The sequence below is a fragment of the Fusarium musae genome, chromosome 6, assembly GCF_019915245.1.
Source record: "Fusarium musae strain F31 chromosome 6, whole genome shotgun sequence".
NCBI classification, from domain to species: Eukaryota; Fungi; Ascomycota; class Sordariomycetes; order Hypocreales; family Nectriaceae; genus Fusarium; species Fusarium musae.
In genome coordinates, this window is record NC_058392.1 from 3,288,775 (window position 1) to 3,302,782 (window position 14,008).

The 14,008-nt window shown below is 49.7% G+C and overlaps 3 protein-coding genes across 3 annotated transcripts; all 3 read right to left on the reverse strand.

Annotated features, from left to right (window-relative positions):
- Positions 1-2,779: 2,779 nt before the first annotated feature.
- Positions 2,780-3,778, reverse strand: J7337_008871 (uncharacterized protein; the record flags this gene model as incomplete). The annotated part of the gene is made up of 1 exon (XM_044826477.1): positions 2,780-3,778. One exon carries the CDS (start codon positions 3,776-3,778, stop codon positions 2,780-2,782), a length of 999 nt encoding a protein of 332 aa, XP_044679394.1.
- A 4,572-nt stretch (positions 3,779-8,350) lies between these two features.
- J7337_008872 (uncharacterized protein) lies at positions 8,351-10,136 on the reverse strand (the record flags this gene model as incomplete). The annotated part of the gene is made up of 4 exons (XM_044826478.1): positions 8,351-9,283; positions 9,338-9,712; positions 9,882-9,964; positions 10,061-10,136. The coding sequence occupies 4 exons, from the start codon at positions 10,134-10,136 to the stop codon at positions 8,351-8,353; spliced, it is 1,467 nt and encodes a 488-aa protein (XP_044679395.1).
- Positions 10,137-11,706: 1,570 nt separating this feature from the next.
- Positions 11,707-13,315, reverse strand: J7337_008873 (uncharacterized protein; the record flags this gene model as incomplete). The annotated part of the gene is made up of 2 exons (XM_044826479.1): positions 11,707-13,128; positions 13,181-13,315. 2 exons carry the CDS (start codon positions 13,313-13,315, stop codon positions 11,707-11,709), a joined length of 1,557 nt encoding a protein of 518 aa, XP_044679396.1.
- Positions 13,316-14,008: the final 693 nt, after the last annotated feature.

A 14,008-nucleotide genomic window follows, 5' to 3' on the forward strand; every position in this document is an offset into this window, starting at 1 on the left:
GTTTAGACATTGTATGCTTGCAGACAAGAGTCCCGAGCTGCATTCTGCCCATCAGCTCCTGGAGATCATACCTTGGGGGGGCCAATGCAATTACTAAGTTGTTACTGCATATGTTCACAGTTGAAGCTGGTCAACGACAAGACGGTATCAAAAGTCTCGGCGACTTTGCTATTGATACAAGTTATGCAACAACACTTTGATAAGCACGGACCCCATACTTGCTGCTGGCCCTTCTTCTCGGCAGTTCTACCACTGCTTATATGGTTCATCAATGGGCTTTGATGCTAGTTGTTGCTTTACAATTTGCAAATTCTGATTGAGACAAGCGACCGATACGCACCTCCAGCAGGACTGGTCATTGTATCCCACAAGTCGTTGAATGCTCTACTGTCTATCATGTTTGGCAAGCTTTTGTCGACCCAAAGTCTCTGTGTCTTCGTTTGATTCTTCTGGCTCGTTCCTTGCTCCTTGCCCGTCAGCCAAATTCCCTACAGGGCCTCAGATCAACCATTTGGTACCCTGTAACTTGTTTTCATCGGCTCATCGCGTCGGTTGCTGATACTCGACCTTGGAGCTTACCTTTCTTTCGATCCATTGCCCATGTCTACAGCCATTCTGGTTTCCACTTTCTTACGTCTCGCTTGGGCGACACTCGTCGCCTTAAGAGGACTAATGCGGCCGGGCCGGAGACCCGAAAACACAACAGCACGCTCCACACTGTGTGAGGGGGAAACAAGACGCCTGGCCCTTTTCTCTTCAATCAGAAACCGGTCAGAGTCTGTCTTTTTTCGAATGAGGTTGGTGGGCAAGTAGCGTTGAGTGATTTTCGTATCTAGACCCATGAGGCATCGCGACATGTCATGATGGGGTTTGTTGGCTGAAGAGAAGGGACGGGAAGGCCCGCGCGGGTAAAGAAGGGATGGAACCAACATATGACAGGGGGTGGCTTTTAGGGCGTCATGCAAGATGAGATGGGGCCAGGGTGCACTTAACTTTGGCTCTAGAGAGACCGTCTATGGGCTTGGTGTTGCGATTACACCGTCGTCAAGATCGAGACCGAAGGTGAATGGACCTATTGGGCGTATCCCTCAAGTTCCCGCATCAATGCAAGCTAAAGTGGTTGTCGCTCTGGCTTCGGGTTTGGCCGCCCAGCCTCCCCGTGGTTGGGCTGCATACGATGGGCCCGAGAGGACCCTCAAAATAGAACCGAGTCAAGAGAACAGACTCCCTTACAGACCATAAGGCTCGTAGTGAGTAATTAGCTCAACAGTAACCTAGCAATAGCCTCTTGATCTATTTGATTCTGTCGGAAATCCCGATTCATGAGCATGCCATAGCGTGTCGCTCATGAGTAACTTGGTCAATTCTCCCATGAGAGTCTCGACCAAGATGGAGATTCGCCATGTTCCCAACAACTACATACTCGATCAAAACTAGGGAAGTGTTGAATAGCAAGTCATGAAGCATTGATGGCAAGATCGAATCGATAGTGCGAAAGGGAGCCGGTGGACTTCAGCTGAAGATACACAGCTCGCTATATCCAGTCTATCTGACACGATCTCATGACTAGTGACGAAGTATTCTTATCTTGTGTATGAGTGATATTTGAGGTGCAAACGCTGCAAGGGATACAATAGTCCGATGCGTTGAGGGGCCGTCGATATGCTTTGAACGAACTCGGCGGGCCATCGCAGCCGAAAGTGAAGCTTCTGTCCCTTGAAAGACACCCGGGTGAATGGTACTCCGGCACCTGGCTCTCCGCTGGCAGTTGGGTTCGACGCCTGCTGAACGGTGAGAGATCCCCCGAAGTGTTTAGGGATTGAAAAGGTATCGGCTGACTCCAGGGGTAAGGTAAACACAAGGTGTCTTCCGAGAAAGGAGTTGAAAGTATATATCACGAAACATTGGACTGTTTCATTATACCTTACATAGAACTGTACAGAACTGTACATATTAGTATAGTGCTTGGTGTCGTGTAAAAGTTGGCCATGAGCCAGTAGGACAAGATTACATACTGGTATGACATATGGTAGCTGTCGTTAAAGAAGTAGGCAAAGGCTCTATGGTAAAGAGGATATTTGGACCCTGTGAGATAGAAGGTCTCTCGACAGCTTGGAGCTCAATTAACATGTTACTTGAGTCTTAGTTGAGCTATCATGTTCTCAAGGCTGATGTCAGTCCTCTGCTTGAGACACTGATTGATAGGGCGGTACTGGAGCACAACCCTCGATGCAAAATGAACTTGGGATCTCAACTTGCATTATCAATGGGCGATAAATGTACATGTTACTTGAGGGCAGGCAGTATGACACAAGTCTGAGAACGCGAAAGAGAATGTCGATGAGTGACACAGACTCTGACTACCAGAATGTCTGTATGTTCTGTTGCGTGCTCAGAGAGGAATTTGGGGACAACATTTGAGACTCACGCGTCAGTTCCAGTGCCATTAGCCAAAGGCTAGAGGCTATTGAGGCAACGTACAGCGGGTAGGCTAGAATGATAAAGAATGGGACACGGGTTGGGGAGTGAAACGACTATGGGCGAGATATGTAATAGTTATATATATATTATATTTGTATTTTATGCTCGTCAACTCGTTTCTTCGTTATGTTTTCCAGGCGTCTGGTCCAATAGACGCGCTTTGATGCAATGTTTCTTCTAATATAATGTGTTTGTCGATGTGGGTGTGTATATGTAGCCGGTAGCAAGGTGTTGCAAAGTGGACGGTGTTTCGGTGAGAGCATCAATGCATAGTTTCGCTGCAGTCATGATGATACCATCAAGGACTTGGGCTTCCTCCCCGACTTGTGTTCTCAACGCAGACCTCTTCGCGCACTGTGACATTTCCGTCGCGGGGATCTCGTTCATAGACAAAGCATCTTTCAGCGTAGATGCCCATCTCGTTCCTCCTTCGCCATACATCACCCAGCCGTCGCACCATGACTCGCTTCCAACCTCCGACATTGAGCACGATATGCTTCCAAGGCGTATGCGAGCCGAGTCTCTCCTTCTCTTGCACAAGTAGTTTAAAGGTTTGCATCGCAGCCTCTCGATCACGGTCGACTCCTGGAGAGACCTGTTCTAGAGGGTGGATTATGGTCTGGACGTGTAAGGCCAGCGTATGCACAGCTGGAAAAACACATATCGCCCTGAGAAAGGTAGTAGGATCGCATAGTCTGGTGTCTAGGTCAAGTTCAAGAGTGTGAACAAACCTTAGCTGTTGACCCAATTGAGCTAAGTCAACCGGTGCCAGGGTTGGGCATTTCTGGTCATCTTCTGAGAATCCAACGTGGTCCCTCAGCCGTAGCACCCGTAGTGACTTTCGATGTGCTGCAATAGATTCAAGCCGGAGCAATCGGGTATGGCAAGTCATGTTCAAGATCTCAAGTGCCTCGATATGATCTTTCACCAACAAGTTCAACCCAATGGTGGCATCTTCTCTCTTGTCACACAGATGGGCACTGTAGTCTTCCACATGGAGTGTATGCAACGCCAAGAAGTCTCGGAAAGGAACTGAGCGAAGGAAGTTGAAGATGGGCACAGAAATTAACTCGAGCGACTGTATCTTGGAGAAATCCCAATGTTTCTGAACATCCTCAGCTGTATGGCTCCAGTCATAGGACCGTAGCATCAAGTCGACGATGGGTGGCATTCGTTCTCCAGGAGAGAACTTGAAGCACGTGCCCTGACCTCGATCTTCATAGCGTAGGGCTTTCAGCTGTCGAGATTGGACCAAAAGCTGCTTTAACGAGTTGAGCCTCGTTGACAGAACCGGCATCGGATTGGTGAGCTTCAATGACACCAACAGCTCTGAGGGAATCGATCTTGTAAAGGTGTCCAATGGATTACCATTGTAGTCTCGTCGTAGGGGGAGGTCCTCGATGTATAGTCGGGTGCTATTCGAGTCGCAATTATGCAGGCGACGGAGCTCCGAGGGTGACCACAGGCCCTCTGCAGGAATGTCGCCATCTATGTATTGCCATCTGTTGTCGGAGCTATCAGCAAGAGAACGAGTAAATCGAGAATGGGTGTTAGTACCGAACCGACTTTAATCGCTTAATGCAAGATAATATTCCAGTGATTCTAGTGGGATTCAAGTTGCTTCGTATTGTGACATGATTTGTGAGATGCGAGATGTGCCGAGAGACGTTAGGATAGCGTTGTTCGGCATCTGGTGCGACAAGAGATTCGTTCAAGGACAGGAATCGGTAGGCGATCGGTGTAGCTATGGCATCGAACCTCTTTGAGACTAGACGCACAGATGTGAGCGTTGGTGAGTCTATCTCACGAAGCTAAAATGGAGCGTTTAGTATTAAATACTACTGGTAAGATTGTTTGTAGTGTTGATTTATTTACCTGTTCGAACACAAGAGCCAGAAGTTCCGAGCTCAGGCGATTCAAAGATAGAACTGGCAAATTCGGAGCCTTGTGTAAAGTGTCCATGCAATTAGAAGATCCCGATAACCTGGGTGAAAGGCAGGGCCGAGCTGGTGTTACAGAGTACGATAGCGTGATGGAGGGTGCGGGAACCAGTAGCTCGGTAATAGATAGCATGGTAAGATGCCAGGCTCCGAGCAGATGGGCCAAAGAATATGTTGGCAAGGAGAATTCGTTTCGGATTTGTGAATAACCAGAACCGATGGGCAGGACGCTGCCTCGACTATGTATAAGTCGGCCAGCTAAGATGATGCCCGGTAATGACCGTCGGGCGTAAACTCTACTGTTTTGTTTGATGACACTAGACTAGTTGAGGCGAAAGTAACGAAGGATGGAAGGCGGGCAAGCCTCATGCGGGTTGGGACTCAGCGTAAACACAGGAATCCTCGCTCGGCATGGAGTTATGATCCATCAAAGCAGAGCGGTCCCAGCAAGACGGAACCATGCCAGGTTTAATTGCCAGGATATGAGAGTAAAGGCGGGAGGGATGGAATGATATCCACCAGGATTATGAATGGACATGTCCTTTGCCCGAGCCAGGAACAGGAGAGTCAGGTATGAGTGAGATACATTGTCGGTGAGAGAATGTTGAGAATAGTCAACAGATGCCTAACTAGGAAGTGGACGAGAGATGGCGTTGGCCATGTCACAGAAAGAAAGAAAACGCCAGACAAATGCCAGAAGCTCGGACTATCTCGAGACAACTGAGTAACCAAAGAGTCAAACTAAACACGGAGAGTCCAGGAGGGATGTGTGGAGATGCCTGAGCCGCCGGAGCGATTGAGATCGGGGTTCCCTTGTAGGGAGAGGCTAAGAAAGCAAAGAAAAGTACGTAGGCCGATGCAAAGTGTGGACGACGAAAAAACAAGGGTTCTAATCCAGGTTCGGGAGGTGACAGATGAGAGGCAGGCATGGAGCTAAAGCCAAAGCCAGCTATTGTCGCCGTTATGACTTTGAACAGGAAGGTAAGGAGACGGGACGAATAGCGGACAGAGAGCAGAGACATGGTGTGTAAAACGACATAAGGTACAGACAGAACAGGGAGGAGATTCTTGCGATGCTACGCATGAGGCGTCGTCTCTATGAGAAGAACAAGAAGAGATGACCAATGTTGATCGGAATTTGGGAAATTTTGATGCATCATCACGCCCAAAGAGCGTCTTGGAACCAGGATAGCCATGCCAACGACCTCGGTCGTTGGGCGGGGACTCAGCTTAAGAAAGAAGTTTAACATGATGCCGTATCTTGTGATGAATCGAGTCGTGCCGAGGCGGGAGAAACACACGAGAAACGGAGCAAGATTGCGTACCAAGAAGCCATGTGGTTCTATCCAGAAGGGAACAAGCTTCATCGCAGTGAATAGGAGATCGCAAACCATCGAATAGAATGGCCTGTGACATTGATGCCGTGTGCGGGCACCTCCCGCTTCCATTGTCATACAGAGAAGGAAAAGTCAAGGACTAATATATTCTCGCAAGAGTTCCCCGAATCGGGAAAATGGACCCAATTGAAGGGAACGGCGGCCCCTCATGGTTTCAATGTCTGGAACCAATCGCAGTTGTTGAAACGCCCCAGACCACGGTGCGGCGCGCAGCGGGGAGAAAAGAAACTTGAGCATTCAATCGCATTCTTCCGAGATCCTTGTTTGACTGTCAATGTTGACCTCTTTGCATTGGGTGGCTCGAGTGTTGATGGGGCCGACAGAGATCTCGGCCGATTCACTAGCAGGAAAAGTCACAACAGAAGATTTGCTGTCGCTAGAGATATCGTGGTGCGCTTGAGGCTTTGATTTTGCTGGCCTTGACTCCGACGCTATAGGTTGATTTAAACGTCGAAGCAAGCATTTCCTTTCTTGGATTTAGCGATGGATCCCAATGGCTTGGCTTGTTGGCGGCTCATCGACCCTAGATCCCGGCCGCTGTGGTGATATCAGCTCCAGGCATTGGATGCCATCATATGCAATGCAAGTTGTCGCTTTGAGTATGAAGTTTGCTTGCTTGGCTCTTCAGCGGAAAATGGCAGCTGTCATGTGAGACCTTCCCATGTAAGGTTGGTATTTTTTTAGGTATCAGCAGTCCTTGCTTCCTTCCGGATCCTGTGTTGACATGGTTGGTGCCTTCCTTGCAATTCAAGGTTTGTTGCTCTGCTTTTCTGGAAGGGAGCATGGGTTTTGACAGGTGATTGCTTTTTATGGTGAGCTTTCCCGTTTACTTACGACAACCCCCAGTTTGCTAAGGCTCGAACTTCATTTTAACATTTTTACAACTGACCTGTCGCATATTATCCCTGGATTCGTTTGTTAATCTCCTGAGGCCTGCTTTGCGATCGGTCTTCATCCACCGGGAGTTGTCAATCTCGAATCCATTTCGGTGCATCCACTTTCCGGGTATCCTTGCACGTCTCATCAGCTTCCAGCTGCGACTTCAACAATATTACGTACATCGCAGCAAAGTTATGTTCCTACATCTCGTGTGTCTTCAGAAGGCGGGGCAGACCAGGCCTAAACTTGATGGTCAAGCAGTGGAACAACAATGTCAAACATTCCGTTCATGCTTCCTCGACAGCCATGTACGGCGTCTTCTGTATCTTCGGAATCAAATCAACGGAGCCTGCTTTCTGCAGTGCAACCCAACGACTTCTCATCCATTCCCCTCCAGTTCATGTCAAGGATAGCCGACATGATCTGATGACAAGTAACGGTCTTGACCTTCTCGACACTCACGCAGTGATGATAGTGACGGGCAATGCATATTGTCACATCGTAAATATGCCAACTGCCTATTGCAGATAGTTGGGAGCAATTGAGCATGGGCTTTCACATGGGGTGACTGTGGTCAGATCGTCGTAAAATGCGACTGGCTCGGTAAACGCTGCTCATGGTTACATCGACTAATTAGTCGCAGTGTCCGGAACGGCAATCATAGAATCCTTTCAACTTCCCAGTCAGCGATCCTGGGCCTATGTACTCCGTACCGAGATTCAGTGCTTCAAGATGCGCACTCTCAACGGTTTCACTATTTTACGTTGCATCGCGCCGTTTCAATGTGTTTCCACACAGGGTTACGAACCAGTGTGGATGAACGACCGTTGTCTGTTGTCTTTCATGTCTCGGTTATGTTTGTGTTACTCTCTTCAACGGCAAGCAAGAGATACATTGGCCACGCTGTCGAGTCCGAGACTCGACACTATAAACCTGAGATTTGCATTTGCACTGAACCCTAAAAGGCATGCATGACTCTAGATCTGTCTGTCCGACGTCGATGCTGGATGTCAGCAGATTCCAAGGCCCCGACTTGGTGGGCCATGGGCCACGCAGCGTTTGTGAAAGTAACCACACTTTGCTATGACCAACACCGAGCCGGTTGAGAGGAACGTGGCACGATTAGATGCCTCTTAAATTCATGAGTTGGCCTTTGGGCAACGCGACCTTTTTGATCTCGGAGATGCTTCGGCTTGCAGCATGTCCTGTCTCTTTGTCGTCCTAATGTGACAGCTCTACACATCATTTCGTGACCTGACGACGGAAGGTGATAACTCCACCTTAACTGCACACACTGACTGAGACACAGGATCAAGAACAATTCGTCCCAAGGGCTGAGAACGGGTATTGATGCCCTTGCCTTGACGCAATTAACGATACGATAGGTACAACAAGTAAAGAACGCTATAGGAATCTGCCCTTTCGCCGCGCCAACCTACTTCATGCATGGACGATAACACAAGAATGTCGATCCAGAAACACAATTCCACCTTTCCAAAAGAGTCCATCCATCACAAATTTGGGGTTACTCGACCCAAGTTATTGACATCTCAAGTTGAAGAAACGCAGCACATCTAGCAATCCCAGTAAACTATGACGCTTGGTTTATAGACAGCAGTCATCGTGTGCGTTTGTCCATTCCTAGCATCGCCTCTAGTACCGGTATATAGGTTCCTTGCTCTTGGGTGGTGGTCCACTTGGCGCATCGTAGATGTCATCGTCGTCGGAGACTTCGTCGAGTCGTTGCTGTGCTGGAGGCTGGGCTGATGGTGTCGAAGCTCCAGCACCGTGCATGTCGACTTTACCAATGGCGCTGTCTTGTCGGCCCAGATAGCTTTCCGTGGGTTTGAAGCCAGGATGGAAGGGCTCGTATGCAAGGCGTTCGTGTTCGGAGTACTGAGCCGCTGTGTTGGATGGTGGCTGGACCGAGGAAGAATTGCCTGGCTGAGGATCTGCAAAAGGGTTCTCGGCGGGCTCTTCATAGGGTCGGTTTGAACTTCCCTCACCATTCTGGGGTGGAGGACCTGGAGGTGGTGGGTAAGAATGCGTCTCTTTACCCTTGCCGGAACCTGATCCAGATCCGTTACTGAAGTAGTGATTGTTGCCGTTGATCTCAGGTTGAGGCTCTTGCTGCTGCGGGGACTGAATCTGAGGGGTCAAACTGGGCGACTGTGAGTCGGATCGTTCGTTCAAACCCAGTTGTTTTCGAGCGCTCAGGACAGCTCGCTTGTGCTGGTTGAGCGCAGTCTGTAGCTGCTCATTGGTGTCGATGAGATTCTCCATCGTGTCGTTATCAGGAGTGGGATTCTCAGACGTCATGTAGCCTTGGATACTGCGAGATGCGCTTGAGCATCGATCAGCAAATTCTTTGATGAGCTCATTGTCGAGAATCTCGCCGGGAGGCGTATTCATGACAACTTGCTCTAGGAGCTTAGCTGATGTTCGGGCTTCTTCGAGTCGGCTGGCTAGCTCAATGGGATCAGGCAAGCGCTTGTTCGTGTGGTGTCTCGCAAAGTAATTCTGCGAGTGTGGGTTTGGAGGAGGGGTGTTAAAACTGCCTGGCGACATCATGGGCTGCTGCGGTCCCTGCGACAGCTCGTTAGTATGTAAGGACCCATAGCCCGAAACATGTGTACATACTCCAAAGTTCTTGTAAGCTTGTTCCTTCTCTTTTTGCCACATTGAAACAAGCAAAGTCAAGTTTTCGTCGTACGCCTTGGTGTGCTGGAAATCATCGAGTGTCTCCATGAGGATCTGGCGCACGCTGGGGTCTCGTACAGCCTTGAGGAGTCCTCGCGCAGTATCGACGAACTTTTGGTCTAGGTTCCGTGTGAAAGTCGCGCCGGGGTTGTCGGTCAAGATGCGCAAGAGCATGATTGCGTTGTACTGCCATGATGGCTTTGAAAAGTATTCTTTGGACAGGTACTTGCGGATTAGGCGCGCGCATTCTGCGGCAGCAGCTGGGGAGGATTCGGCGGCATCGACGATAGGAGGGAGAAAGAGAACCTCATCTTGCTATTTCGCATGAGATTAGCTTGAGGTATGGCGTGTGGGGGGGGGCAACTGTAAAACACACCTTGGACTTTCCTCCAGATTCGCAAAATGCTTTCTAGGCTCTGGTCAGCGATGGCCAGATGGACGATAGGGACGGTTTCGCAGGATGCGCGATAATATAGGGACATACCACGCTGTTGTGAGCTGTAGCCTCGGGTGTTCCGGCCGGTGTCGTGCCTGAAGGTGAAGCTCCGGAGGGTCCGTCAGATGCTCCTATGAATTGTCAGCTCCGGACGTGTGCTGTGTTTGTTTTGGGCAGTCTGAAACCAAAGAGGTCGATCGCAAGGCAGCGCGCATGGGAATACGTACGATTGGAGACATTGCTGGCTTTTCTTCTGATGCTACCGAGCACCTTGCTCATACCAAGACCCTTCATGGACTTCATGGCTGTGTTGGAAGCTCGCGCCACAGCGGGCGACTCTAGGGGTGGAGGAATCGGGGGGCTTCTTGGAACAGGAGGCGAGATGATGCCTAGAGTTATAGCAGTGTTTGGCAACTAGATAGATGAGGAACAATAAAGTTGTTGAGGTGAGGTCAAGTCGTGACTCGCAAAAGTTGAAGATGTAGGTAAGGTAGGTTAGGTAGGTAGGGAAATTAAGGCTCAAATGGGAAGGCGCCGGGATGCAATGCAATTACTATCACGGTTTCAGAAGCGAACGGTGATGTTGGTTGGTCTTGGTACGTTTCTGCCTCACGGAGCTGACGATGCTGGAGCGAGCGTCGAATGATTGGCGCCGATGTCTGGGAGGAGCAAGGGTATTGATCCTTTTGGACTTGGTTTGAAGTTGAGGACAAAGTTGCTTTTGACCGCAGTATGATAGATGATGACAAAGCAGCAAGTAAACACTGATTGTCCGGTGATTTAGTAGGTTGTTGTTAACTCGTAACTCTCCTGTAACTGTAACTGTAGGTACTCGGTCGTTTCTTGTTGGGTCTCGTCGACATTCAACGTTCGGAGTTGTTAAAGGGTCCGTGATGCGCCTCCCGCTAATACAGCCCCGTGCGTCACCCACTCTCTGGGCTGGGATTTGCAGGGTCCTCCTACAAGGTCGAAATAGAGCAATCTTGCGATGGGCAAAAAATGGTGAAACGCGAGGAAATAGAAGATATCGATTTACGCATCAAATAAACACACAAGGCTCTAGACAATGGCCTAATTATCAGCAAATATAACTACTACCTTAATCCAACTGTAAAGCGGCCGCCGTTGCACAGCCTCATCACCCTACGCAATCAACCCCTCTCTATCGCCGACCTTACCTTACCCTCAGCGTTAGTATTGGCATCGTGTCTTGGCTTCACTCTGGGCTTTGTCATGAAATGTGCCGGACCTCTTTCTCACTAACATTCATCTGAGTGACGGACAAACAAGAACGCGTGGCATTTCAATATGCGGAGTGTTCATCTAAAAGGTGAAGATCCGCGCTATCTCCACAGTGGGAGCCGTTCTTCTGGATCTCTAATACGCGGCCCGAAGTTTGAAAGTTGGAGAGATGGTTATAGTGCACCCTTTAACTTACAGTAGATGCCGTTAATAGTGAGCGGTAGAATGTGTCAAGTCATAAGCTTGAACTACGTAAGCCTCATCTACTAAGATCATGCTTGTCTCAAGAATCTGACACTCAGAGATCGCATACACCGTGAGGTTGGCAGGGGTCTCGCTGTATTCGTTAAATTACTGCGGACTTCAGGTTGTAGAAGTCCGACAGACACTCGAACCTGTCGGCCGTTTTCTTTATGCTGGTGTAGCCCACAGGCGAGCATCTGATAAGCGACACCGTTTCCTGTCGCCCAGGCCTCCAACACATGCTCCCACGACACCCTCTTGTAGTCAAAGTCGTGTGTATTCGTCATTATATAACAGTACAGCTCTTGACCGCCATGAAAGTCTCCATACAGACGACCGCTGGTCATGGTCTCTTGGCGCTAGCTACTGACTGACCACCCTCCGCCTCCTAGTCTTTGTCATCACCCTCGTCGTCCGACTCATCTTCCGAATCCGGTGATATGTCCTCCACAATCAGATTTCCTGACCGTCCAATCTTCTCCCCCATCGTCACTGTTGTGCTAGGCTCGTACACCGTTCTGGGGAGAATCGAGGCGATTCGGAACTTGTACTCGTGCTCGTACTCCTCCGGCTTATCCCCACCCGCTGCACCCTCCTCTTTGAGAACACTGTAGCACTCCACAAAGGCATACAGGTCCTCCAGGGAGGCATCTTGGGGGAACCGCCGCACAATTCGGCCGATACCCGATTCCTCGGGCATCTTGAGTGCGACTCGTACCACGCTCTTATCGCTGGTTGGTGGCTCGGATACAATAGTTGTTGCTCTCCATGCAATCCATTGCTCGCGCTTCTCTTCGAGTCTCTTTGCTGCCTCTGCTTCTTCCTGCGCGCGCTTCTCTGCTGCAGCTGCGGCCGCCGCCGCTTCTCTCTTCTGGCGTGCGCGTTCTCGGTCAATAGCTAGTGACCGTTCGTAGGCCGAGTCTTGCTCGGTTCGTAGATTTCTTGTGACTTCCTGGGCTGTTCGCTCTGCGCGTACTCCATCCAGATCTGCACCGTACTTTTCGATTGCTGCTCGAAGCTCTGATAGGTAGGTGGAGGGGGGCATGGGTCCAACGAGTCGCTTGACGATCCCCATTCGTGTGCTACCCTCCTTTGGTGTAAGGCAAACCAATGCCGAGAAGGGAAACTTGGTGCAGATATACTCCTGAGCCACCTGGTATGCCTCAGAATCCAAGACGTTTCCGCCCCACAGAATTATGTTGTTGGAAGGATCTTTGATGAAGTTCACCACTTCTGGTGCTAGTAAAGTGTCTTTTACGAAAGACTCAGTATCGTCGTGCTCAGGTGACATCAATACCACAAGCATAAACTTGAGGTCCTTCTTGGCTTGATCATGCGCCTGAGCGACACCGCCCTCGAAGAATGGCAATTCGTTCTCCCCATACTCCTCCTCAAACTCTCGCTTGAATCTCGAGGCTGTATCTCGAGGCATGAGAGGTCTTCGGCCATTGGTGCCTCTGAAGCCTGTCGAGATTCTGCTCGTAACAGCCCGTGGCCGAATCGAGGCGGGCAAGAAGGACAGCGCATAGATCAAAGTCCGAAAAAGAGTCGAGGCAGCTCTCCAGCCCAAGCTAAAGGGGGTGAGGAGCAGGCCCAGCAACCATGGAGTTCGGTTTGTGATAGGGTTTTGAGGCACGATTCTCGGAGCTAGATCAGTGCGCTGTCGAGGTGAAGCTCGAGGGGCACGAATTGCCTCATCAAAAAGGCTCTCTTGTAGGTTTTCGTGCCGCGCTGTCGCCCGGGGTATTTCTTGTTGTGCTGCAGCTACTGGGTCTGCAACTTCGCCGTCGAAGAACTTGGCGATTGCGATCTATGATGCATCGTTAGAAGGACGAAAAAGAGCAAAGAAGCGGGTTTGATACCTGAACATTCCATTCGGAGCGGCGGAGAAGCGGAATAGCTTCGCTGATCTCTTGGTTGGTCACTTGTGTATATTGATCGAGAGCCTCCTGCTGAGTAGTGGACAGTTGTCCCAAGTCCATGTCGCCTTCGGCCATGTTGTAACCTATATCATCCACACTGCTCTTGTTGCAGGGTTCAAAGAATGCCTCTCAGATGAACAGTAAGAAGAGGGGAAAGGAACCGAGTTCAAAGGGGCGGGAACGAAGAGTGAATGCGGTCTACGTCTCGCTTGTGGTGTAACCCCACGGTTTTATAAGATCCAATACATTGAGCATTCGTAAATAAGTGGTTGGAAGATTTCGGCTTCGCTGTATATAAATGAAAAAAAAGGAGTGTGGGGGGGGAATTAGAAAGTTCAAAGCGTCGGAGGTAAAAAGGAAGTTTGGAGTTTGAAATGATCTCTATTGAAGCATCACTTGTATGTGATATCGAAAGAAGAGAGCTAGAGATGAGGTTGACGAATGATCGCATCAAGCGCGTCAGAGCTACAGTGGGCGGGCTTGCTTATCAAAAGTCAGATTAAACCCGTTTTGGGGTGGGCTATTCTTCGGGAGAATGATCTTATTGGTGTCTTGTAAGAACAACGAACGAACTGGCTTTCAGGTTTGGCGTCATGCCGTGGAGACACATGTCCAAGTATATTTTCATACAAAAATAATAGAAAAGGTACTAGGATTAGGCGCATTGCTTTGCTTTGCTGGGCTCGCGACACTGCAGGCTTATTCACCCAACCCAACTGAAGTGTCTAGTCCCTCCACCAAAGCTGCCCCCCCACCGCCCACATCCAC